This window comes from Mytilus trossulus, chromosome 10 (assembly GCF_036588685.1).
Source record: "Mytilus trossulus isolate FHL-02 chromosome 10, PNRI_Mtr1.1.1.hap1, whole genome shotgun sequence".
In the NCBI taxonomy this organism is placed as follows: domain Eukaryota; kingdom Metazoa; phylum Mollusca; class Bivalvia; order Mytilida; family Mytilidae; genus Mytilus; species Mytilus trossulus.
In genome coordinates this window covers 65,679,057-65,706,403 of record NC_086382.1, presented here as the reverse complement: position 1 = coordinate 65,706,403, position 27,347 = coordinate 65,679,057, and the positions used below count along the sequence as shown (strand labels likewise).

Genomic DNA, 27,347 nt, shown 5'->3' with positions numbered 1-27,347 from the left:
TAATGTTTCCTCTTAAGTCCACTTTTTTTCTTTTTCAATTCTTAAACTGTTTTATGACGATACAATCTTCATTGTGTGCTTGATCTTTCGTAATTTGAAAAGCAAATTTCCTTTATCGGTTTTCTGTTGCTGTGGGTTTTTTTTTGGTCGGGTTGTTGTCTCTTCGACTTTGACACATTCCTTGTTCCCGCTACTCCATCTGTTGCATCTGCGATCACCTGATGTTTTTGGTAGGGGTGTAATTCGTGTTGCTCAGGGTTCGTGATTTCTACATTGTGTATTCCGTTGTTTGTCGTTTTGGGTGTTTTTATTGACACGGAGTTGTCAGTTTGTCATTTACTTATGAGTTGGAATATCCCGTCGGTATCTTCTGATTCTCTTTTGCGAATCGTTCAGAATTAAGGAATATAGCTCCCTCGTATATAGCTCAGATTCACTGTGAGGGTTAAGCGTTTAATTTGATCCTTTTTGCTTTATAAGTTTTTCCACGTTTAGACTACAATTTTGATACTCAAAAATTTTGTCTTAGTGTAACACTGATGTCGAAAAACGTTAGACAATACACATGTGAATATATATTTAAATTATTCAGTTTAACAAATATGAGTATTGCTTGTCTCTAAACTCTTACCAATGCAGAACATATTTTTTAGTCACCTGTATATTGATACAGAATTTACCATGCTAATAAAAAGTCTTGTTCGGTGAAACTCTTTAATGTCACCATGGCCGAAATAAATTCTTTGGCCACTCTCGTCGTTTTGTACTATCACAAGTTTTTCTTATAAATGTTATAACCGTGTAATCTGAATTTAACGTTTGATCTTTTGCTGTCTGAAGTTCCTTAATAAAGCTATCTCCTTTTTCTTTGATTACATAAGAACATGTCGGGGAAAGAGATGCGTGCATACTCCAAGGATTTTGATCGCTGGGTATTCCGTAAAATCTCACACTACATTGAAAACACTGAACAATGTTTTCGAGTCCAATATAATAAAATCCTGCTACAGCTACGCCATATATGTCAATGTCAATTTGACCATTTTTACTTTCATATGAGTCGAATGTTTTTATTCGGATATCAAGATTTTGAAATTTTTCTTTTACTGCTTCGGCAATTTTCGACTTTTCATCGTTATTGTTGAACCCTGCTATTGCTTCTGTCATTTCATTGTCTGTTAAATTACTTTTAGCGTAACTGCATGTTGGGTATCTGGCTGCATGTGCAACTAGAGGAAGTCCTTGTTGACGAATATTTGTCAATACACATCCACAATGAAAGCAACGCCCTGTTTCCCCAAAGCCAGCGTACAAAAAGCCTGCTGTGCTCATACTTTCAACAGATTCCAAATTTTCATCTTTCCATGTCTGTGGATACGAATCAATTCTATCCTGTACATTTTCAAATTGTGGTAAAATTGGTTCTTTAATTGATTCTATAAATGTATTCATCAAAGTATAAGAAATACAAGGGTAAATGGCAGAGAGAAATTTTTGCTCATCCGCTTGAAATTTTCCTTTGACGGTGCATGCGACTGACCAATCACATCTTGCTAAAGCCAACGATGTGTCAATCACAGAAGCAGCAAAGGCACCGATATCTTCTTTCACCGATTTTAGGGCTTTTTGACGTTCTTTCTGGTTTACAATTACAACAACTGACGAATCTATGTTACGTAAAAATCGGAATTCTTCTATCACCCTTGATGTTTTATATACTTTGTGACGATCTTGATATTTAAGATACTCGTCTAAATCAATTTGCAAACATAGTTTGTCGGCAACCACTAGCACTCCTAGAATATCGGTTTGCATATGTTGAATACATAAACCTTGAAACATAAGACTGTCTATTAAATTCCCTTTGCTCAATATTTGTGTATAACTTGGTAACACTAGTGTCAATTCAGATACTAAGTCATCGAGCCATGACTCTGAATCTGTTCTTATTACTAATGTTTGTTGTAAAAGTTTTAATCCATCTACCAAAGGTTTTTCATATGGTGTGAAGACTGTTACTATGTTTTCTTTTGATATTCCGAAAATAACCATAGACATAATGTACTGGAGTCCTTTATTTATTGATGAAGAATGTGAAAAGAGGAATACAGCTTTCTTTACAACTGGAGCTAAATTCAAAAATACCTGAAGTATTTGTTCACCGGGGGTATCATACAGTCCACGGCAAAGTATGTTATTGTCCGCAAGTTTTTCGCAAATAAGATCACACGTTTCCTCATCGCCAGGGTCATTGATTAGCAAAACAACTTCTGTTGTCGAACATCTTACTTTTTCCAATTCCATGGTTCGTTTAAAATTGTCGACTAGTAGTTATAAAGATATAACAATACTTCAGTTTCTCCATTTTGAACGACTAAAATACAAAATAATTCACTGTTTTAATGTTAATGAAATGTTGTTTATCTATTACACACAAATTATGACAAGTTTTAAAATAATTAATAATTCAATTATAATCTAATAGACTACAAATTACCACAACAACCACATATTAGACTTAGTTTTAGTGAAACGGAATTTTCTTTGTCCTCTGAAATGTGGGTGCTCAATGTTCTTTAACTTTGTATTTTGTTATGGGTTTTACCTTTTTTTGATTCCAGCGTCACTGATGGGGTTTATTTGTATTGCATTCGAAACGCGCGCCGACGTACAAAATTATTAGCCTTGTTTCTTTGACGTTTTTTGTCAATGTCACAGTTATCATTGACATGGCCATGTATATAAATGAACTGTTTAGAATGCTTTGAATTGATCGAATTACTTAGCATTTCAATCCCGGGAAGGTTTTCTTGGTTTTGCTTCCTTTCAGAACTGTTATCCCTAATATATTAATGTTGAATTAGCTATAATTTTTTCTATATTGCGTTTAAAGTTTGTAAAAGTCAAAATGATTTTAATTTACTCTGGGGCAAAAATGTTATAAATTTACCTGCTTCGATCGATCTTTATTATTCGAATAAAATCAAATATATCTTCGAGCAAAATGCATTGCCACTTTCTTTCTTGAGACCCCTGTAAACATCCAAGAAAATAGAGTTCTACATAAATGCCGAAAACAAATATTAATATCATAATATAATACTTTTACTTAGACCAAATCACAAGTTTCACATTGAACAACGCTGTATACAATTGAAAACAACTCTTAACTTTTTAATGCATATTTCGATACTTAGTATATTGTAACTTATTTGACCATAAATAAATTATAAATTAAAGATTTGGTATGAGTGCCAATGAGACAACTTTTCATCCCGTCACAATTTGTATAACTAAACCATTTAAGGTGAAAGTATGATTTTCAACACGAAGCCTTGGCTCACACCGATCCGCAAGCTATAACGGGTTTTAACAATTACAAGTGCACAACCATTCAAACAGGAAAACCACAGGCGCTTTGGTATATGATAATGTTTTATTTTTTTTTTGTTGAATAAAATATTCAATTTTCTACATTTATAATGCATATCTATCACTTCTGTGTATGTCTCACCTAGTTTCGAGTGATTTAAACGACTTATTGAAAATACCAAATTTTACTATCCATAATTTTGTTTCTTAGTATGGATAGTAAAATTTGGTATTTTCAATAAGTCGTTTAAATCACTCGAAACTAGATGAGACATACACAGAAGTGATAATATGCATTATAAATATAGAAAATTGAATATTTTAATCAACAACAAAAAATTAAAAAATTATCATATACCCAAGCGCCTGTGAGGAAAACCAACAGTTAATTGTGTTTATATATATATAAAAAAAAAACGACATCAACAGACAACCACTGAACATCAGATTCTTGACTCAGAACAGGTGCAATGAACTGCAGCAGATTTAAATGTTTTGATAGGCGCCTACCTTCGCCCTTACCCGAAACGTCTAACAACATAGAAATTTAGGTGTCAATATCCTTAGCAAGGAAAACATACCCATTGAATTTGGTGTCAATCTTAATTACATTGTCTGAGCAAACAACCAAATAAAGTTGACAAGCAAAGCAGTGAAACTCTTGGTTTGCATGCTTGTTATTTTAACTGTAACGTACTAGTATAGTATTTGCTGGATAAACTTGTACGACAACTGCCAAGTATGCTGTTTAGTCAGCTATCACAATATTCTATATAGAAGGTGTTACTCAGTTTTATATTTTAATGTAACTGTGTTTTGTAAATCTCTTTTGCTTTGATCAGATTTCCCGTTTCGGCCAAGCTATGATCTTCAACTTTTTTATGTTTAAGTAATATATTAATCATTGGTCATCATTCTTTTTAGTAACAGACGATGATCATGTTTTCAACACTTGGATCTATTCATTACATTTTGAACTAGAACCAGTATAGTTCGCTCGTAAAATGATTCTCTAATCCTTCTAAAGCTTCGCACCGTTAGTGTAGCGATAAGTAAACTAAGAAGGTTGATCGGCTGACTAATACACTTTGTTCATAGAGTGTAGCGTAATACAAGCGGATTCCAGTTTATAAGTGAACACAATATTGCGCGTTGTAAGTTTGGTTGATAGTCTGTGTAAGTTTAAGCTATATATTCGGTGATCGATATTTGTGTAACAGACTCTACGTTTTATTTTCAATATATAATAGTACATGTATATGTGTAGGTTATTCCAATCTGTTGGTGTTTTCCGTTGAATGACGTTAATCTATTTATAGAGAGATAATCTCCAATAGTGAAACGTTCACAAATCAATATAACACATGTACAGAAATTAAATTGAACAAAAATGGTAACAATCATGCATTGTTTTTTTATCTATAAAGAGAAAACATGCGTCGAATTTATCATTGGCAAAACTATGCAATTCCTATTTTAAACACCTATTAGTTACAATAAAATAACTTACGTTGATCCCCAGTAACAGACGCCATGGTATGAATCATAACATTAATTCTATTTTTAGTTTCAATTCAACGATTCAATATCATTTAAAGTTCACAACAATTGTTTGTAGTAATATTTAATAATTGTCGGAATCTAAATCTAACGATTACTTAACAGCTATTATACGGATTGAATTAATAGAAATAACTACATGTTTTCATTCCGTTTGCTGACTTATTTTGTAGAGATTTGGCTTAAAAAAAAATTCTATCGTACTTTCGAATTTTATTTACAAAAAAATGGTATATGTGAAAATAAACATTAAACGTATATTATATAATCTTAAGGTTTCTACTTACTGTATTACTTGTTTAATTACACGAAACAGTGTATGGTGCGGTATACATGTGCGTCATAGGTAATTATAAATGGCTATTTCAAATCCATTGTCGGTAGCCGTAAACAGAGCTATTGGAATAATTAATTCCTATTTAAAAGGTTGAAATGTTTAAACTTAAACAACTGTTGCTTATCTAAATGAATTAGAATTAGAACTTAGACTGAAATAGAACTTACACTAGGCTAAATTATTTGTAACTATCTTTATATAGTTTAAACAATATTTACTCAAATGCAGATAAATCAACATTAAACGATATTATACAAAGAAAGAATATTAAGGATTCAGAAACAAGCAATTTGTTTTTACAAATCTGTCTCCTTTAACTAAAATAATACACTTATAATATTTGAAAAAATACATAACTATCTTTCAATTCGACATACGTACCAGAACCACTATTAGTACCAAAAACTTTGTAAGTAAAATATTAAATAAAGGTGTTTTCAAGATTTAATTGAGGAATAACAAAAAGCTCTTAAAAACAGTGAAAAGAAGCCACCCCCCCCCCCCCCCCCTTCCAAAAAAAAAATGCAGATGTCGCTATTTGGGTCCTTACATCAATATCGGAGAGTTCTAAACAATTCTTTCAGGGTAAGATTTGATTTTTATGGAACAGATGGCCAATAGACATAGTGGTCCGGTCTACAAGACAACATACGCCAAACGGGATGTAGCAACCATTTACAAAAATGTTACAGTAAAGGTCTTGATTTTTAGCTCACCTGGCCCGAAGGGCCAAGTGAGCTTTTCTCATCACTTGGCGTCCGGCGTCCGTCGTCGTCCGTCGTCGTCCGTCGTCGTCCGTCGTCGTCCGTCGTCGTCCGTCGTCGTCCGTCGTCGTTAACTTTTACAAAAATCTTCTCCTCTGAAACTGCTGGGCCAAATTAATCCAAACTTGGCCATAATCATCATTGGGGTATCTAGTTTAAAAATTGTGTCCGGTGACCCCGCCAACCAACCAAGATGGCCGCCACGGCTAAAAATAGAACATAGGGGTAAAATGCAGTTTTTGGCTTATAACTCAAAAACCAAAGCATTTAGAGCAAATCTGACATGAGATGAATCGGACAACCTGTTGTTGGGTTGCTGCCCCTGAATTGGTAATTTTAGGGAAATTTTGCTGTTTTTGGTTATTATCTTGAATATTATTATAGATAGAGATAAACTGTAAACAGCAATAATGTTCAGCAAAGTAAAATCTACAAATAAGTCAACATAACCAAAATGGTCAGTTGACCACTTTAGGAGTTATTGTCCTTTATAGTCAATTTTTAACCATTTTTCGTAAATCTTGGTAGTCTTTTACAAAAATCTTCTCCTCTGAAACTACTTGGCCAAATTTAAACAAACTTGGCCGCAATCATCATTGGGGTATCTAGTTTAAAAATTGTGTGGCGTGACCCTGCCAACCAACAAAGATGGCCGCCATGGCTAAAAATAGAACATAGGGGTAAAATGCAGTTTTTTGCTTATAACTCAAAAACCAAAGCATTTAGAGCAAATCTAACAGGGAGTAAAATTGTTAATCAGGTCAAGATCTATTTGCCATGAAATTTTCAGATGGATTGGACAAACTGCTGTTAAGTTGCTGCCCCTGAATTAGTCATTTTTAGGGAATTTTGCCGTTTTTTGTTATTATCTTGAATATTATTATAGATAGAGATAAACTGTAAAGAGAAACAATGTACAGCAAAGTAACACCTAAAAATAAGTCAACATGACCTAAATGGTCAATTGACCCCATAAGGAGTTATTGCCCTTTATAGTCAATTTTTAACAATTTTCATAAAATTTGTAAATTTTAACTAACATTTTCCACTGAAGCTCTTAGGCCAAGTTCAATATAGATAGAATGATTGTAAGCAGCAATAATGTTCAGTAAAGTAAGATATACAAACACATCACCATCACAAAAACACAATTTTGTCATGAATTCAAATGCGTCCTTTGTTTAATATTCACATAGACCAAGGTGAGCGACACAGGCTCTTTAGAGCCTCTAGTTTTTTATTCTTTCGGGTTTTAATTTAGTTTCCATTATCTATTGGTCTACCATATATAGTGGTCCGGTTTACAAGCTTTAAGCTATATTTTGCTCCCTAAATTCACCAAATAATAAAAAATATATATAATAAGCACTACCAATAATAAACTAAGCACCACGGTCTACATATCTTGTTTTCCATTTCTGTTTAATTACGACATTATTAGAAGCTTGTTTCCATGCATTTGTTTGAACCCCATATTTTTATTCGTTTGAGATTATCAAGACCTAATAGTCAAAAGCATTTTAAAAAACTGTTATTTGTAAATTTGTTTGTTTTGAATTTTCCTTTAATTCCTTGTAGTTATGAGATTTGGAACATATCAGCTATCATATGTTAAACGTATGTTCCATGAACATAGAAGAGATCTATGATGATCCAGGATGTTCTCTTTAGCAAGTGGCATTAGGGTATATGTTTAGTTTCTAAGTTAATTTCCATTCATTTACCATGCAGTCGGGCTTTGTCTTTTGGAACAACGGCATAGTTGTAATTAAGGTAGGACGAGTGTTTTGCAACATTTGGGTCTTTAAAGATTAATTGTTGAAGCATGGGTATTAATAGACACCTTCAGCTTCTTAAATCTGATATGTACATGAATCAACGACCTCACGATTGTAAATCAAGAAAGAGTATTGACGTCTTCTTTTTTGGCGGAAAAGTGTAATTGGCAATGTTTAGGTGACTGGCAATAACGTTACCAGTCGTATTACAAATTAATGGGGAACTAGCAATGTGCAATCAGGAGGTTTAGACGAATATCAATATCTTCAATGTATTGCCAGTATTGTTGCCTCTGCTTCGTATTATTCGTTTTTATTCGTTCCTCATGTTGTCACTAGATCTACCAGATGAGTTCATCCTTTTTACAAAGTCTGTCTCTTGTTTTCGTTAATTTTCTTGTTTCACATGTAACTCATGTTGTTTTACTTTATGTAGTGAGTTTTTTGTGCGGAATATGCTCACCAACGTGTTCGTTTAGTTTTATTTTAAATTCCAGCCAATGTTCTTAAACAGTAAGAGTGTTAGGATTTGTTGATGTGTGTTTACTCCTTCATCTATTGTGTCCAAGTTTTTCTTGTTGTTAATCTGCACATTGCTAGGAGTTTTCTTAAGCTTAGATTGTGTCATTTTGAATTCCGTAAAGACTATGTCATGATCTGAGATTACAGACATGATTTCAGTTCGTGTAACCTAGTAAATTTAAATTTGAAATCGGAAGCTTTAGGGTATTGTCCTTTCTTTTGGAATGTTCAACTAATTGTACCACGCCATCAAATGATGATGATATTTTGATGGATATATGTTATTTTCATAGTATCATCTTGAGAGTTTGAATTTTACTCTAATTTATATTGTCGCATTTGGTATTTCAGTAGCTCTCCTAACCGATGTTTCAAAACACTTAAGCATTGTTCATGGGATAATTTGGATTGTAAAAGTATAATGTATTGTGACCTGCTACCCTATATTTCAACTTTGGCCAATACTATTTCAGATTTATCAGCAGTTTTCAGGTTTTCTTCCACGTCATCGCTTGTAAAGTCTGATTAGTTGTAATGAGTGTATCATCACCCCTGCTGAATTTCCTCTCTTTTTTGTAGTTTGTAATCTTCAGGGAAATTTTTGATATATTTGAAAGTTGATATGTTCTAACTACATGTACAATATTCAGTTTGAATTAGTGCTTTTTGTGATATTTTGAACTAGATGTTGTTTCGTTTTGATTATCTGAACATTTATGTGAAAATGATATATATAAAACGATTCTCTTTTAATTTTAATGCAATCGACATTATTGAATATGTTACATGCATGGTTGTCGTTTTTGATGTGGTTCATAAGTGTTTCTCGTTATTTTTTTTAATAGATTATACCGTTAGTTTTCCTATTTAAATGGATTAACACTAGTCATTCGATGGTTCCTCTATAGCTTACAGTTAGGTGTGATCAAAGGCTCCGTGCATGTTGAAGGCCGTACTATGACATGTAATGGTTTACTTTTTAAAAATTGTGACTTGGATGGAGAGTTGTCTCATTGGCACTCACAGTGACACTACATCTTCTTAAATCTATACATACTAAACTAAGTCCTGCATGCATTTTTTTTCTAATTATACTTATCACGTATTATCGTCAAATAATAACTCTATCAGTGCAAGTTGATCGCAAGATAATTGAATTTCGAGTTTGTTGCCGAATTTGTCAGATCGAGACACATATATTAAACAATTAATTCAGAGCACGTGGAAAACGTGACAAATAAGTTGAAAGGGCAATGATACCTTTTTGTTTATTTTGTATAGTTTCTAAAAATCAATTATTCATATTTACCTTCCAGTGCAAGTTTGTTTAAATTCTTTCATCACGATCTCTCGCACTTGCGCTCTGTAGTGACCGAAGATCTGACAAAAAGTCATGAAGTTAAGGTAACTGTATACAGGAACAAATCAACAACTAAGTGTACGGGAAGACAATGATTCAACAGCAGTACATTTAGGAATAATTTGATTTTGCATTTCCAGACAAAACACTGGTTTTATACTAAAACTTCAAGTATATAAAACATATTCAACTTTTTGTTTTAATTTGAAGTTTCATTTGACTCTATGTAGTCGTAGGGATGTCTGATTAGGAGCACCTTATATCACCCCCAGTTTTTGGTGGGGTTCGTGTTGCTTGGTCTTTGGTTTTCTGTGTACTATTGTTTGTCTGATTGTCTTTTTATTTTTAGCCATGGCGTTGTCAGTTATTTTCAATCTATGAGTTTGACTGTTCCTTTGGTATCTGTTGTCCCTCTTTTACAATGGGTTTTTGTTTGATTTGTATGTATATATGTAGACTGGTGTTGTTGGTTCTTCAAAAGAAAGATGTATTGTTCCGAAAGAAAATAACTCAAAACAGGAATTATGAATTCGTTTAAAACTAATTAGTAAATCATCATCATGAAAAGTTCGATTGTAAGAGATCTCTTCTTCAAAACCAAGGGCCGTTTAATGTATAGTGAAGGAAACAGTTCACGCGTATAAATTTCCGCGATATGCATAGGGTGAGTGTGACTGAAGCGTTACTTTACATAAACGGCCCTTGGTCTATTAATACAATTTACCTTGATATATAAGTACCTGTTCAACTTGAGTAAATAAAAGATTAGGGTAACAAAAAATGATACTTCTTTTCATATATCTTATCAGAAAAAAACAAAAATAACTGTTTTTTATTACAGTAAACAGTAGTTATTTAAAAACAAAATATGCATTCTGAGGGCTGAAATAGATAACCGGATACAAAGGATATGGCAGAAAAATAAATACCATAAATTAAGGGGAAGAAACTTTATATCAATATGCGACAATATAAGATTAAAAACAAGTGGATTTCAATTTTACACTGACTGAACAACAACGTTATAAGTATACCCTTCGTCTTCTTCTACAAATTTCTAGCGATCCTTCAATTATTGAAGATTATTCGCCGGGCGTCGACTATAAAATCAATAATTTACACTGCAGCAATAAGTTTTTTAAACTAGTCTTGGCAAATCCTTTTGATATTTTTTTCCATGTTCTTCAAAGTCGTAATAATGGGCCTTCTAATCGTTTCGATATTTTCACCACTGATGAATACATCATCAATTTATTTGGTTTAATGGACTTAAAATGGTAAAGATAATATTTAAACAGTTTTCAAATTATTGCGCCTCATGTTTTGGGATAAATACAATTCGCTTAGTGCCTATCCCAAACATGGACGTCACTGATTTCTTTTAATTCGTCTTTTTATAAATTAAATCATAATATTGGTTTTTTTTCTTCAACTTATGGTTTTGTTTTATCCCCTTTTTCCTTTTGCTTTCTTAAAAGTGATTAATCATTAGTTTTCATTGGAAAATTGGAAAATTTCACAACCAAATTTACAGCACATAAACTGTTTTAGTGGTACATTTCATGCACGCAGTATATAACATGTATATTTTGCTGTTGGAAAAACTAATTAACTCCTATACCTGCTCCAACCTAAGTCATAAGAGGGTGAAACTTTTGTAGTGAATCGTCGTGTTCATTGCATCGGAAGACGGAATCATCAAGAATTTTTGTAAAATGAGTTTTTATGTATTTATATGAATTAGATTCAGTTCCTACTTTAAATCTCTCATACAAATTTAAGACAATGCATATGATACGTTAGAATTAGGAAAAAAAGAAATACAAATTTGTAATGAGCATATAGACCTTCTTGCCTTCATTAGATTTAATTTTCTTATCATTCATTAACATCTTACAAGTGTCTTAGTCATCAAATCTAATGAAATCGATATGAACTAAAAACTTGTCATTTGTATTCCTTTACACACTTGTTAGTCGTCTTTCCTAATAATATATTAGACTGCTGACTCAAAATGGAAAAAAAAAGTCGATACAAAAATAAGGTGTTAAATGAAAAGTGCAATGACCGACAGACATATGATAAAGGAGAAGGTGTATATAGGTAGTCAATAATGCAGGTAATAGCTAAAAATAATTCAGTTTGTAAATTTTCTGATATGCGGATTACACTTCCTGGTACCAACTATCTCTGTTAAATGGTTATAGTTATTATTAAATGAATTCTAGTGCAGAAGTTTACGTCAACATTCCTGAAAGTGATATTATGTTTAGTTTATTTTCATGATCAGGTAAAATATCTACTTTAATATATTTATATTTATATATAATATGTTGCATTATATAATGTATATACATATGCGTTTTACTTTAAATTTATTCTGTGTATTAAGACACAATTCAGACGACAGACTACAACACTCCTTTACATAAATTAACAAAAACGGAAGGAAGTACGTCCTGAATGTATCAAAGAGTATAAACATATGCCTTCTTTGCGAAGAATAAGCATCGGAGAAGAAAGGGAGACAATACATGAAGTAAATGAAGGAAAACGTTATGCTTTTCAGCATTTAGCACCATTTTTTTTTTTAGGTTTTGCAGTACGCTATATTGATTGCGCTCTTTTCGTAACACTCCGAGATGCTTTCGTCGAGACATGATAAAATGAGAAAGTTTAATTCATTCTGTTCCTTTTTTCTAACCAAGTAAGTTCGACTGAAAGATAATTATCAACAATAAAAACTAGGTTCGTGAACTGTGATACAAGGAATACCAACTGGATTCGTGATCGATAATATCAGCAATATTAACAATAAAATTGAGAATGGCAATGGGGAATGTATCAAAGGGACAACACCCCGACCATAGAGCAGACAACAGCCGAAGCTCACCAATGTGTTTTCAATGCAGCGAGAAACACCCGCACCCGGAGGAGTCCTCCAGGCTTGTGAAAGTTAATACTAGCAATACCAACTAGGTTCGTGAATGATAGTACTAGTAATACTAACTAGGATCGTGAACTATACTACAATTGGCTATTGTTAAAGTATAATAACATTGTTCAAAATTAACGTCAATAAACGATGAAAGAATATAAAAATGCCTATTACATTATTACTTTTTTTATTTAAACGTTACAATTAATCAAATGAAATGAAAATATGGTTTTCTGGGAAGCACGAACAAATTCTTTTTCCTTAAGAAACCTCACAGAAATTAAAATTTTAAAGTAACACTGTAAACAAAAACACAGGACTGGAAAGTAATGAAACAGGACACGATCAATTTAAAGTGAAATTAAGGATTAACTCAGTTGTCGCTGTAGGTAAACAGTTCCTGTTCTAATAGTGTTTTTCGTTGATAGTAAAGTACTAGTTTCAAACGTATTAGCACGAATTGGTACCAAAAACAAAATAACATCTTTACTTTGAATAAGTCATTTTTTAAGATAAAACGAATGTTTTAAAAATGTGAAATATTGTGTGACGTGGTTTTGGATCTGAGGGAAAAACATTTCACAATTTTGAAAGTTTTGAAAATTCAACAAAAGAAAGATGAGATATGGGATATATGATCATCGTGTTATAACAATTTTAAAGATACATTGAATGGTTTGCGCTCGCTTTTCTCCATCCTTCCAAAATTTCTCTCATAAATAAAGGGCAAATATTGCATAAATATATACGATGGAAGAACAAAAATATATATATGTTTTACACTGTTTCATATTTTATGTAGATTTTCAGTTTTATAATTCTTTCTGTTTTAAGATGAATAATCAGTTTGTTATGGAGAATATGTATCAACCACCTCACCGACCAATGAAGTACCCAAATATGTGTATAACTGAGTCACGTGTCATAACGTTCAGCTCATGGACAAACATAAATACAGCTGATGTAGAGTCATTGGTTGATGCTGGTTTCTTTTATACAGGTACTTTATATTTTACTGAGAAAACCAATGTTATTGCTTCACATACATGTAGATGTTAACACAACTAGATAGTATATAACGTAGTTGTTATAGGCAGGACCAACGGTAGAGTATACAGTATTTGGAAAGTATAATTTTACTAAAATTTCAGGAAAACAACATCACAGCCGGGTTACCATCTCCAACATAACTCATATGATTATGTGGAACAATGTTTTAAACGAATAATAATTTGGCTTCCGATTAAATAATGTCAATGCACATTTTGTACCTCCGAATGCACAATACTAGTATTTTCGTTTTAAGTTACCTCTTACGGACACACGCACTTCGCTAGAATGGATATGTGCGACCCTATTACATTATTATTAAATTAAATTCTGCAGAGTTACATTTTCCATATGACAATGATCAATGGCTGTTGAGCTTTCCAGCGAAATGAATATATGCATATTTGGGATAAGAACATCACAATGTGATATGAACATGGACCCTACATTGGACTAGACTGACACACTGAGTCAGATTTTTAACGTGCTATAATTCGCTGGGTTACAGTTCACAGGAAGACATGTACATGTAACCCGGCCGGACAAATTATGCGGTGGTCTCGTGTTCGCATCATGTTTGGAAGATCGTGCGTTCGAGCTCTGTACGAGTCAAAGCAAAAACTTTAAAACTGGTATTTGCTGCTTCTCAACTAAACACGTGTAAGAACGAGAGAAAGAGAGGATATTTTTGAAATACTTTCAATGAAACACCACATTCAACAACGAAACATAGTTTTAGTTTTTGACAGGTCATAGTAGTACGAAACATTTGTGTACATGTAATGCACAGTTATTGTATAGAATTGTACGCATTTAGGTAACGAGGATCATGTTCGTTGTTTTGACTGTGGTATCGGTTTACGAAGCTGGGAGCCTGAAGACGATCCTTTGGTTGAACATGCAAGATGGTCACCGACATGTAGATTTATCATAGAAAAAAAAGGGCAAGAGTTCATAGATGCTGTACAAACTGCTGTTCGACAACTGGAAGCAGTAAGTGTAGTATATTAATTAACTGTCTTTAAAAAAGGGATATATACGAAAGTCTGGTACATATAAGAACGATTTGTTTAAGAAAAAAAATCCAATTCAATTTTGACAATTCTCACTTCAAACTTGCTATTTTCATTTCCAAGTTGTGTGTTTTTTTCTCTCTCTTTGAAGACATTTATTAATGTCGAAGTTGGTGTTTTTTTCTCTTAGAAGACATTTCTTGGACTCAAATTGACATTTGTTAGTTTCAAGTTGACACATACTGTTTAATAAAATTGAGAATGGAAATGGGGAATGTGTCAAAGAGATAACAACCGACCATAGAGAAGACTACAGCCGAAAGCCACCAATGGGTCTTCAATGGAGCGGAAAAAACCACATCCGGAGTCGTCCTTCAGCTGGCACCTAAACAAATATGTATACTAGTTCAGTTACAATAGACATCATACTAAACTCCGAATTATCCACAATAAAAGTCAAGAAACTAGAATTAAAATTATACAAAACTAACAAAGGCCAAAGGCTCCTGACTTGGGACAGGCACAAAAATGCGACGGGTTATACATGTTTTTTAGATCTTAACATTTCCCCTATACCTCTTGCCAATGTAGAAAAAACAAACGCACAACCATACGCACAGTAGAATCCAGTTTAAAAGTCGAGTCCTATGTCAGAAGAGGTAACAAAAGAAAATAAACAAAATGACAATTAAACATAAATAACAACTGACAACTAGCAGTTACTGACATGCCAGACTTTGATTAAAATGATTGACATATTATGTTTTCATCATATGGAGATCAGCACAGTCCCTCCCGTAAGAAGTTTAGTATTATATCAGTAAAATATATGAGAAAAACATAATCCGTGTCATGCCAACATCTGGTTCTAAAATAAATGTGTCTAATTCTGATGCTAAGACTCTATAAGTGAATCAATATCCAAGCCAAAATATTCAATCGTACATGCTATCAATAAACATAGATCCAGAACAAAACCATGATTTAAAACAGAAACAAAACCTTATAATGAATTAATCTATTTATTCAATTCAATTTATTTTTTTTATCATTATTATTCAATTACTTTGATATTAATGCTTTAATGAGACATTCACTATTTGTTGAAGGAAAGTCTACTTGGTCATCTTGAATTCAACACTACCGTATCAACTCCAGGAGATACAGAAAACGAAAATATCACAAGCCAGTCTGTTGTAGAAAAAGGTTAAAAACTTTATATATTTATATGCATAAAAAAACAAGGAGATGTAATTGCCAATGAGACACCTATCCACCAAAGTTCAAATGCAGTAAATGTAAGTTATAAAACCCTAGACCATATAGTCAGCTATAAAATTTAAAGTTCCATACAGGAAAGACATGAAACATATCAATAGACAAAACTAACAGTATAATTGATAGCAAAACAGTTTGCGAAAAAACAAATATAAAACACACGAACCAACGACAAGTACTGAATAACTATGACAGATCTTGACTTTGGAAAGGCAAATATAGATCGGTATCGTGCAAAGCAGAAAACACCTTATAAAAAAACAAGAGTGGACGTGGCAGTGGCAAGGTCCTTATCTATTATACTACATCCCTAAACTAAAAAGACACTGACACCTTGTTCAAAGCCAATACAAACTACAAGTAATAACAAATTCATAAATTTATGAGCACGTAGACATCCGTTTTTGTTTTGTTTTTTGTTTTTTTTGTTGTTGTTTTTTTGGGGGGGGGTCGGGGGGGGGGTTAATTTACCATTAAATCAATAAAAAAAAAAAATGGCATTCATCAAAAATCAAATGAAACCATATACAAGAAAAAAATATTTGAATGAATTTTTTTTTCATTTTCGTGGCCTTTTGATATTAGTAAATGTCAAAATTCAAAGTTCACTATCGCTGTTAATTAAAATGTTGGTTTTTTTTTTAAATTTAGGGGAAGGGAGAATTGGTTTGAAATACATACCTTTGTTTCTTTGATCGTCTAATATACCAGTGTCTAAAACGAAACTTATATTTATTGAGGAAAAAATGAAAGTAGAGAACTCTTTTTCTTTTATGTCAATGAGTCAAAGGTCAAGGCCACAGTTCTAAAAAAAAAGGTGTACACACAATATAATAATAATGTTTTAATGGTGAAAAAATGATTGTCTTTTTTGCTTCGTACATAAGTCGGGAAAAGTTATTAGTGAGCAAAAAAGGTAAAAGTCATATTTCAACGGAACAATTTGGTGTTTCACCGTAAACTATGTGCCAAAAAAAACATATAAAAAAGAAATTGTGGTATCATTGCCAATTCTACAAAAGAGAACAAAAAACACAAAAAAAAACATCTATAGGTCACCGTACGGTCTTCAATAATGAGCAAAGCTCATACTGCATAGTGCGAAAGGACAAATATAAAACAATTCAAACGAAAAAAAACAATGGCCTAACTTATGAACAAAACAATGAATGAAAAACAAATGTGTAACACAGTGTTATGATATTGTAATTATTATGTTTATTTATGTTGGCCTAATTTGTGTTGTATGGCCTGATAGTTGTTTACCAAATAATCTTATAACTGTGCAGTTTAGGAATCACTGGAACAATCACAGAATGATTAGAACTTTCTAGAATGATCCTTATAAAAGATGCGTAATTTAAACTTCTACGTTATTCCAGAAACTTCCGTTGTAACTTTCCAGGATTTTCCACAATGTTCCGTTCTAGCGTGTTCTAGAATAATCCGTCACAACTATATATATACAGACACTAAAGTTAAACTCTCATAATTAAACTTGGACATAGACATTGATAGACATTAGTATTCACAGCATTTGGATTGACACTTTTATTCTACAAACAACATCATACTGGATTGTGACATTAGTAGTGAACGTAATATTCAAATTGGATTCCGAAAGATTTCCGGATACAGATAAAGATAACAGATTGGACTCATATTTTGACAGTTAAGTTAACAGTAATATTTGTGTAATACCTTTTGTAAACTTTTGTATATTAAATATTGTTAAATTTTACTATTGATTTGTGTCTTTTGTTGGCTACAATTTAAAGGCGATTTCTGGCCGTAACAGAAATTGGGGGCTCGTCCTGGGATCTTAAAATTTTTTTATTCAAAATTTGTTTAGTATTTTCTAGCCAACAAAATTCTACAAAATGGCATTTGATGCTGGTAAATTTTTGAAAACGCCAGACCTGGAGAGTTTTGATAATTTAAAGAAAGAGGAATTAGTGTTGCTTGCTAAACAACTGAAATTAGTTTTTAAAGTATCTATGAGAAAACAAATTATAAAAAATTTGGTTATAGACAAACTAGTTGACGCAGAAATTTTAGGTGAAGAGGCTCTTGAACTTAAGGTCGAAAATGTTGACGCCTTTAAATTAAAACAGCTTGAATTAGAACATGAACTTAGATTAAAAGAACTGGAAATGAAGGAAAGATTGGAAATGGATAAACAAGAAAAAGAAAAAGAAGATGAATTCAAATTAAAACAAGATGAACTTAAATTAAAACAGGCAGAACTTGAAATGAGGGAAAGACTAGAGATGGAAAAGCTGAAAATTGAAATGGTCAAAGAAGAAAGCAACACTAAAGTCCAGTCAAAATCAGATTATTTTGATGCAGCAAAAAATATACGTTTGGTTCCAAAATTTTGTGAAAAAACAGTCGATAAATATTTTCCACAGTTTGAGAAAATTGCTAATAATTTGAAATGGCCAATGCCGTATTGGACTACCATGCTGCAAAGTGTTTTTGAGGGTAAGGCCGCTGAAATATACTCTGCACTTCCATCAGAAAAAAGTTCTGATTATGACACGGTGAAACAGGAAGTTTTGAAAGCCTATGAGCTAGTACCAGAAGCATATAGACAGAAATTTAGATCTTATAAAAAGTTTGATTCGCAAACCTATGTGGAATTTGCTCGAGAAAAAGAAGATCTATTTGATAAATGGCTTACTTCAAAGAAAACAAATAACAATTTTGATCACCTAAGACAATTGATGTTATTAGAAGAGTTCAAACAATGTGTTCATTCAGAATTAAAAACACATTTAGACGACAAAACTGTTGAGTCAATACATGATGCAGCTGTTATATCAGATAATTATACTCTTTCACATAAAAGAAGTTTCAAGGGTCAAAATTATAATACTTCCAGTGGAAATTACAAAAATCAAAGCACTGAGCATACTGATAGTAAGCCTGTTCCACAGAATAAGAGTCAGTCCAGTTATAATATGTCTAGTTCAAAATTTGATACTTTTGAGAAGAAGTCACTGACTTGTGCTTATTGTAAGAAGATTGGTCACCTGATGGCTGATTGTTTTAGACTCCAGAAGAAGAATGAACGAGATATTAAGCCAAAGACCAGTGCTTGTACGACACCTTATATTACCAGTACATTGGAATGTCCTGCGAGTCAGGCTTTTAAGTCCAGTTTTTGTGATTATATGGAGGAATACAAACCCTTTATGTCTGATGGGTTTGTTGCTATTGTTGATGATACCACTCTTCAGCCTATTAAGATTTTACGGGACACTGGAGCTTCTCAGTCTTTATTGTTAGAAGGTGTGTTGCCTTTGTCTGAGAAGACTTCTGTTGGTGCCTCCGTTTTGTTACAAGGTGTAGAGTTAGGTTGTATAGATGTTCCTCTCCATCGTATTTATCTGAAGTCAGATTTGATAACTGGACCAGTTGTTGTAGGTGTTCGTCCTAATCTCCCTATTGAGGGTGTTACATTATTGCTAGGAAATGATCTAGCTAGGAACAAAGTGGTTGCTGAACCAATTGTTACCAGTGAACCGGTGGTGAATGTTAAATCACCTGAAGATGATGCTGAATTGTATCCAGCTTGTGTTGTTACTAGGGCGATGGCTAGAAAACAACAAAATGAGAATTTGCAAGAAGACAAATTTGATTACATGGACCTTTCTGACACTTTTATAGCTGACATTGAAGGTCCTGGTAGCTCAGAAAAGGCCATTACAAAACCACCTAGTGTTAACAAGAATGTTATTATGCCATGGCCAGACGTTAACAGCCATTCATTAGACCGAGAAAATTTATCTGAAGAACAACATAAAGACCCTGAGGTTCTTCAGCTCAGCCAGAGAGCTCAACCACAGGAGGAAGCAGACAAAGTGGCCGAATGCTATTACCATCAGGACGGCATTTTAATGAGAAAGTGGAGGCCTCCTGATGCTACCCCAGAGGAGGAATGGAGAGTGGTGTACCAAGTGGTGGTGCCTAAAGTTTATAGGCAAGAAATTATTGGTCTTGCCCATGACACCCCCTTGGCTGGACACTTAGGTATAAGGAAGACTTGCCTAAAAATATTGCAACATTTTTACTGGCCCAGACTTAGAAACGATATTGCAGAATACTGCAAATCATGCCATATATGCCAGGTTGTTGGTAAACCTAACCAGAAAATACCACCAGCACCACTTCTGCCTATTCCAGCCTTTGACGAACCTTTCAGCAGAGTTCTAATTGACTGCGTTGGACCTTTACCAAAGACCAAGACTGGAAATGCATATTTATTGACAATCATGTGTACATCTACCCGCTTTCCTGAAGCTATTCCGCTCAGAAATATCAAGACACCTACTATCGTCAAAGCTTTGATCAAATTTTTCACATTAGTAGGACTTCCTAAGTCTATACAGTCTGACCAGGGATCAAATTTCCTGTCAGGTTTATTTCAGCAAGTCGTGTACCAGTTAGGGATTGCTCAGTACAGATCAAGTGCTTACCATCCAGAATCTCAAGGTGCCTTAGAACGTTTTCATCAAACATTGAAGAACATGATTAGAACTTTTTGTCTTCAATTTGACAGAGACTGGGATGATGGAGTTCATTTTCTACTTTTTGCGGTCCGAGAGGCTGTTCAAGAATCCCTTGGATTTAGTCCCTTTGAATTGGTATTTGGTCATACTGTAAGAGGACCGTTAAAATTGATTAAGGAAAAGTGGCTTACTGAACATACTGACTTGAATCTTTTAGACTATGTATCTAGATTTAAAGAAAAACTGTATACTGCTTGTCAAATTGCTCAGAAAAACTTGAAAAATGTACAAAACAAGATGAAAATATGGTATGATAAAGATGCCAGGGACAGAGTTTTTGAGCCTGGTGATAAGGTACTTGTGTTTTTGCCAGTCCCTGGACATCCTTTACAGGCTAAATATTGTGGTCCTTATACAATAGAGAGTAAAATTAATGATTTGAATTATATTGTAAAAACTCCAGGTCGGCGCAAACAAAATAGAGTGTGTCATATTAATATGTTAAAACCATATTTTGAGCGTACTAATGTACTATGTGATAGTAAACCAGTTGCCACTTTAGGCATGGTTAAATTTGAGAACAATCATGACAAACCAGATGTAATTGAACCAACTTTTAGTTGTAAATCTATGGAAGAGACAGTTAGATTGAAAAATTCAGAAATTTTGTCAAATTTAGATTCAAAACTTGCACATCTGTCTTTTGATCGTAGAGAAGAAATAAAAACTTTGGTATTTTCTTTTAAAAATCTTTTTCCAGATGTGCCAAACAAAACCACTGCTGTTTGTCATGATGTTGATGTCGGAGATGCTTCTCCAATTAAGCAACATCCTTACAGGCTCAATCCACTCAAACTTGAAGTTATGAGAAAAGAAATTAAATATATGCTTGACAATAATATTATTGAGCCGAGTAACAGTGAATGGAGCTCTCCTTGTCTCCTTGTGCCAAAACCAGATAAAACCTTTCGTTTCGTGACTGATTTCAGAAAAGTAAATTCAGTCTCAAAATCTGATTCCTATCCGATTCCAAGGATAGACGATTGTATTGACAATATTGGTCAAGCAAAATTTGTGAGCAAATTTGATTTATTGAAAGGTTATTGGCAAGTTCCATTGACACAGAGAGCTCGTGAAATATCAGCTTTTGTTACACCAGATGGCTTATTTCAATATACTGTAATGCCGTTTGGCATGAAAAGTGCTCCAGCTACATTTCAAAGAATGATCAATAATGTTATAAAAGATTTAGACTGTTGTTATGCTTATATTGATGATCTAATTGTATGTAGTGATAGCTGGGAACAGCATTTAACACATTTGTATGATACTTTTGATAGATTGTCAAAATCAAATTTGACTGTTAATCTTGGTAAAAGTGAATTTTGTCAGGCCACTGTTGATTATTTAGGGCATACAGTTGGCCAAGGTCAAGTAAAACCTATAATGGCTAAAGTGGAAGCTATTTCCAAATTTCCTCCTCCTACAAATAGAAAACAACTTATGAGATATTTAGGCATGATTGGATTTTACAGGAAATTTTGTTCAAATTTTGCTACTGTTGTTCAACCATTGACTCATCTTTTACGAAAAGACTCTAAATTTATCTGGAGTGAAAATTGTCAAAACGCTTTTGAAAATAGCAAATCACTTTTAATTAATAGTCCAGTTCTGATTACTCCAGACTTTGAAAAACAATTTAAACTTGCCGTTGATGCAAGCGATGTAGGAATAGGAGCTGTTTTATATCAAGAGACAGATGATAATGTTGAAAAACCTATATCATATTTTTCTAAGAAATTAGATAAACATCAGAAAAATTATTCAACTATTGAAAAAGAGTGTTTTGCAATGTTGTCAGCACTTCAACATTTTGATGTATATTTGAATCCCACTGTATATCCTATTCTTGTTTATACTGATCATAATCCTCTCACCTTCATGCATAAAATGAGAAACAAGAATCAGAGGTTGACTAGGTGGAGTTTATTGTTACAGGAATATGATGTAATTGTAAAACATATTAAGGGTAAAGATAATGTAATAGCTGATGCTTTATCTAGAGCTTATTAAATCACTTTGTATATATTATGTATTTTTGTTCATATTATTCATGATAAGTTTTTGTTACACTAAAACTTCTTTTAAGGGGGGAGGTGTTATGATATTGTAATTATTATGTTTATTTATGTTGGCCTAATTTGTGTTGTATGGCCTGATAGTTGTTTACCAAATAATCTTATAACTGTGCAGTTTAGGAATCACTGGAACAATCACAGAATGATTAGAACTTTCTAGAATGATCCTTATAAAAGATGCGTAATTTAAACTTCTACGTTATTCCAGAAACTTCCGTTGTAACTTTCCAGGATTTTCCACAATGTTCCGTTCTAGCGTGTTCTAGAATAATCCGTCACAACTATATATATACAGACACTAAAGTTAAACTCTCATAATTAAACTTGGACATAGACATTGATAGACATTAGTATTCACAGCATTTGGATTGACACTTTTATTCTACAAACAACATCATATTGGATTGTGACATTAGTAGTGAACGTAATATTCAAATTGGATTCCGAAAGATTTCCGGATACAGATAAAGATAACAGATTGGACTCATATTTTGACAGTTAAGTTAACAGTAATATTTGTGTAATACCTTTTGTAAACTTTTGTATATTAAATATTGTTAAATTTTACTATTGATTTGTGTCTTTTGTTGGCTACAATTTAAAGGCGATTTCTGGCCGTAACAACAGCAACAAACGACTACCAGCGAATTACAGGCTACTTGCTTGGGACAGGCAGATACAGAGTGTGGTGGGGTTACCCATGTCAGTTGGCGACACATCCTCCCTTAATCCTGGCACAGTTGTGCAACTGAACATTAGAACAACTGCATTCAAAACGATAAATAAGTAACACCTATGCAGCTAAATATACATATTTTTACATCGAAATGACCATGAGATCTATCGCCTAAATTTACATTATGAAAATCAGCTTTTGGTTTTCAACCGATCTATAAAAATTATAAATGCGCGGACATTTCTAATGCAAAATTATATTACTTATCGCTTGTTTTAAATTCATTGTTTCAATGAATAATCCTCAAAACAAACAAAAATTTAAAAACACAAATTGGTAATATGAAAATGTTTTGTCGTTAGATATATATCATATAAGTAAAAAATCATTGAAAATAACTATGCACACGTACCGAAAAATTGTGTTAAAGCTTCAGAAGAATATCCCAAGAACGTTTTGCGACACTCCTGGCAAAGACCGGTAACTCTATAGTTTTTTTTGCCGGACAATATGAATGGCTTCTCATATTCAATCTCTTTTTATCAGAAGAGTGTCCACCATGCACTTGCACTGCACTATTATAAGAATAGAAGAATATAATGATAATCAAATGGATGAACATTATATGTACATGCAACTGTTATATTAATATGATATATAAAAACAAACCAGTGTATAATCTGGGACTATTATTATATTATTATAATAGTGCCAGGTATACTGATTTGTATCACTACAATATAATAGTTATTACGGTGCGGTTAAATTTCCTGTCATGTGTTAATCATCCAAGCACGAACTTGTCTCAGAAAAAAATATATCTATGTGCATTAACCTCAGTTTCAGGTTAAGAGATGTGATCTTTTTCTGTGATATGTACTTTTGACCATCCACAAGAATTTGCGATCATCCGATGGTCAGTACGTCTGTACGTTGATTGTTCATTTTCTTCAATATAAAAATTGTTCTTTGAATTCTTACATCTAGATGTTCTACCCTGTGGACGACCTCCTACGGCAGCAGAAAAGAAGAATCCATTACTTACAAATGCAGCACAAGCGCTGATAGAATATCGTTATTTACCCAAAACTGTTAAAACTGCGATAGATATTGTATTGCAAGAAAAGGGTAAATATTGTTTTTACCACAGTTTGACCGTATTATCGTACAATCAAATGACCTGGGTTTTTTAATAAAATATACTTAAAACAGTCTGTTTAGTTAAGATGGAGTTCAAAATATGTGTGACCCCCAAACCTACATTAAGTTCTAATACTTTTAGTAAACTTTTTTCTAATATTTTTTGGTATTCAATGTTCAGAGCTTTGTACTATTAATGCTCGTCCGACGAACCAAATCATTAGACATCTATTGTGAGCCTAGTTTTTGTCATATCAATAACTTCGGTTTGTATTGTATTCTTAAAGTTATCTCAATCTTCACCTATGTTTTTTTTTCAGGATGGCGAGATTTGACATCTTCAAACTTAATGAGAACTATTCTAAATCTTTCTAATAATGGGCAGTTAAACGATGATACTATGCAACCCTTTCTTCAAGACAAAATACATATCAACAAAAAGCCAATATTAGGTATATTCATATGCATGCCAGTTATACACCTACTTTTCTTTCTAACCTGATCCGTTCATACTTTTTGTCATATCATATATACCCGTAAAAACTGGATTATCATGATAATATTCAAATTTCACATTCGTCAACTGATGAGGTACGTGTTGTACAATCTGATTAAAACTATGACAACTCGCGTGCTTATACATATATAAGGATAACGAAGTCAGAGATTAATTAGAATTAGATTGAATGTCGTAATTGCTACTTGAAATGAAGTAAGTGAAATAATTCAACCACGTTCCATTGCCTACTACGGTTTATCATTGAATCAATTTCACTACTTTTAGACAAAGTTTATTTTCATTTGAAAAAGCTGTACCCTCTTTGTGGTTTTTAGTTATCATTTAACTGTTATGGTAATGTGTGCTGTTTTAAGAAGTAACAATTAGATCGCTTCTAGTTGAAAATGCCGCATTTTATAGAAAATAACTGAGAACACCTTAAATGACTTGTAATGTTAAAATAAGCCGTCACGTTTCTACTTTGTTGAAAATTTAGGCCTTTAATATTTTTCTTTGTGCAGTGGAAATATATTATGGAGATTTGTCTTATATTTTTTTCAGACATAAAACAAAAGATGATCCATGAAAACAGAGAGATGAAAGAAAGAATGTTGTGTAAAATATGTTGTGAAAACATTGTGTGTATTGCCTTTTTACCTTGTGGTCACCTGATAAGCTGTTCTCTGTGTGCACCATCTCTTGGTAACTGCCCGGTCTGTAGGACGGAAGTCAAGGGTTCTTTTAGAGCCAGTTTTGCAGTTTGAATATTTCATATACATCTACCGCATCATCTGATACAATTCATTCAATCTCATTAGGATAAAAGTTTTAAAAGATATACGTACATTTATTACTTTATTAACTGTTATTTGTTAACTAAATATATTGTGAAAACCGTTCGACTAATAGAATAATGGATTTTATAGTTATCTATTCATAATTATGTTTTGAAATATTATATATGTCATTGATATGACAACACTTTTATAAAAATGAGGAAATGAAATGAAATTTATTCCAAATCGATATTCATTTCATTGTTTTCTTTCCATTACAAAGGATCAACAGATTCAGAAATCATGTTCAATTTGCCAAAACCTAGTCTAAAAGATTCTGCAATCTTTGGGGTTTAATTTGACATAAAAGAGGGACGAAATATACCAGAGGGACAACCAAACACATAGATTGAAAAATAACTGACAAAGCCATGGCCAAAATTAAAAAGACACACAGACTAATAATAGTACAGAGAACACAATATAGAAAACTAAAGACTTAGCAACACGAACCCCACAAAAACTTGGGGTGGTGTCAGGTACTCCGGAAGGGTATGCAGATTCTGCTTAACATGTGGCACCCGTCGTGTTGCTTATATTATTACAAATCTGGTAGATAGTCTAATTCGGTAGGTCACAGTCGTAAAAAGGGAAGGATATTGCAGTTATGACATAATATGGTGTAAAATCATTTTGAAATTGTTCGAGTCTTACATTTTATTTGACATACATATTGAGTTTATTTTTTCTCAACTCATACGATGTTCAAGAGCTTGCAACTGTCATTAAGACTTTGGAAAACGTCAAAGGCGTCTGAGTGGAAAAAAAAAATTAACGAAACATGTCTTTGTATGTCACGATATTTTTCTCTAAATTTAAAGGGCGTTATAAACTAACGAGACTAAATACATGGCTACCTCACGTATAATACAAGAAGGAATTTTTAGATTAGATTTTACGGTTTTGAAGTTGTATATCAATTTATTTACTTTGAAGTTTGCGTGTTAGTTGTCTCAGTATAATTTTACCTTTACTGTTTAGTCCATTTTTGGTGATGTCTTTTGGATAGGCTCGCTATTCATAAATCCGCACATTGTGTTTATGTGCTATTATTATTATTTTTTTTTTTTTTTTTTTATTTTGCTCATGTGCTTCATATTTGTCTTGAGTGTCTGTATGCAACTTTAAGTTTCTTTGATGACATGGCTATTTGTTATGATACACTTTGATACGAAAGGTTGACTGATGTACTCCAAAAGTTTACTTGTTTTATTTTACCTATCTTTAACTATCAATAAACCAGGTTAAATCCATCATTTCTACAAAAGTAAATGTCTGTACTAAATCAGGAATGTGTCCGTTGTTTTCAATCCGTTCGATGTGTATGGGCTCGATTTTACTATTTATGAAAAGACTGGGGAAGCAATTTAAACAGATATTTATGGTAAATATGATAGTATTTGGATCAAACATTAAAAATTTGTAAACCTTTATCATATCTAACTAAAAATTCAAACAAACATACATATAGTGTTTAACAAAACCGCCAACAAAAAGGTGTTGTAGTTGACAGTAAATTTAACAATGCGACAAGAAAACTATTTCCCGTTAAATTGAGAATTATTTGAAATC

The 27,347-nt window shown here is 32.8% G+C and overlaps 2 protein-coding genes across 4 annotated transcripts; one reads left to right on the top strand and one right to left on the bottom strand.

The window, feature by feature from the left end:
• Window positions 1-552: 552 nt before the first annotated feature.
• LOC134688390 (uncharacterized) lies at window positions 553-5,323 on the bottom strand. 2 transcript variants are annotated; one of them, XM_063549087.1, is made up of 3 exons: window positions 5,220-5,323; window positions 2,951-3,033; window positions 553-2,374 (listed from the first exon to the last, which is right to left on the bottom strand). In XM_063549087.1, the coding sequence occupies exon 3, from the start codon at window positions 2,302-2,304 to the stop codon at window positions 721-723; it is 1,584 nt and encodes a 527-aa protein (XP_063405157.1). In that variant the 5' UTR covers window positions 2,305-2,374; window positions 2,951-3,033; window positions 5,220-5,323; the 3' UTR covers window positions 553-720. The 2 variants fall into 2 exon arrangements, with proteins under 2 accessions (XP_063405157.1, XP_063405156.1); XM_063549086.1 differs by lacking the exon at window positions 5,220-5,323 and adding an exon at window positions 4,883-5,021.
• Window positions 5,324-11,731: 6,408 nt separating this feature from the next.
• LOC134688389 (baculoviral IAP repeat-containing protein 3-like) lies at window positions 11,732-25,888 on the top strand. 2 transcript variants are annotated; one of them, XM_063549084.1, is made up of 7 exons: window positions 11,732-11,812; window positions 13,466-13,631; window positions 14,499-14,674; window positions 15,804-15,900; window positions 24,288-24,428; window positions 24,761-24,892; window positions 25,501-25,888. In XM_063549084.1, exons 1-7 carry the CDS (start codon window positions 11,807-11,809, stop codon window positions 25,701-25,703), a joined length of 921 nt encoding a protein of 306 aa, XP_063405154.1. In that variant the 5' UTR covers window positions 11,732-11,806; the 3' UTR covers window positions 25,704-25,888. The 2 variants fall into 2 exon arrangements, with proteins under 2 accessions (XP_063405154.1, XP_063405155.1); XM_063549085.1 differs by lacking the exon at window positions 11,732-11,812 and adding an exon at window positions 11,848-11,983 and having other exon boundaries at window positions 25,501-25,886.
• The last annotated feature ends 1,459 nt before the right edge of the window (window positions 25,889-27,347 follow it).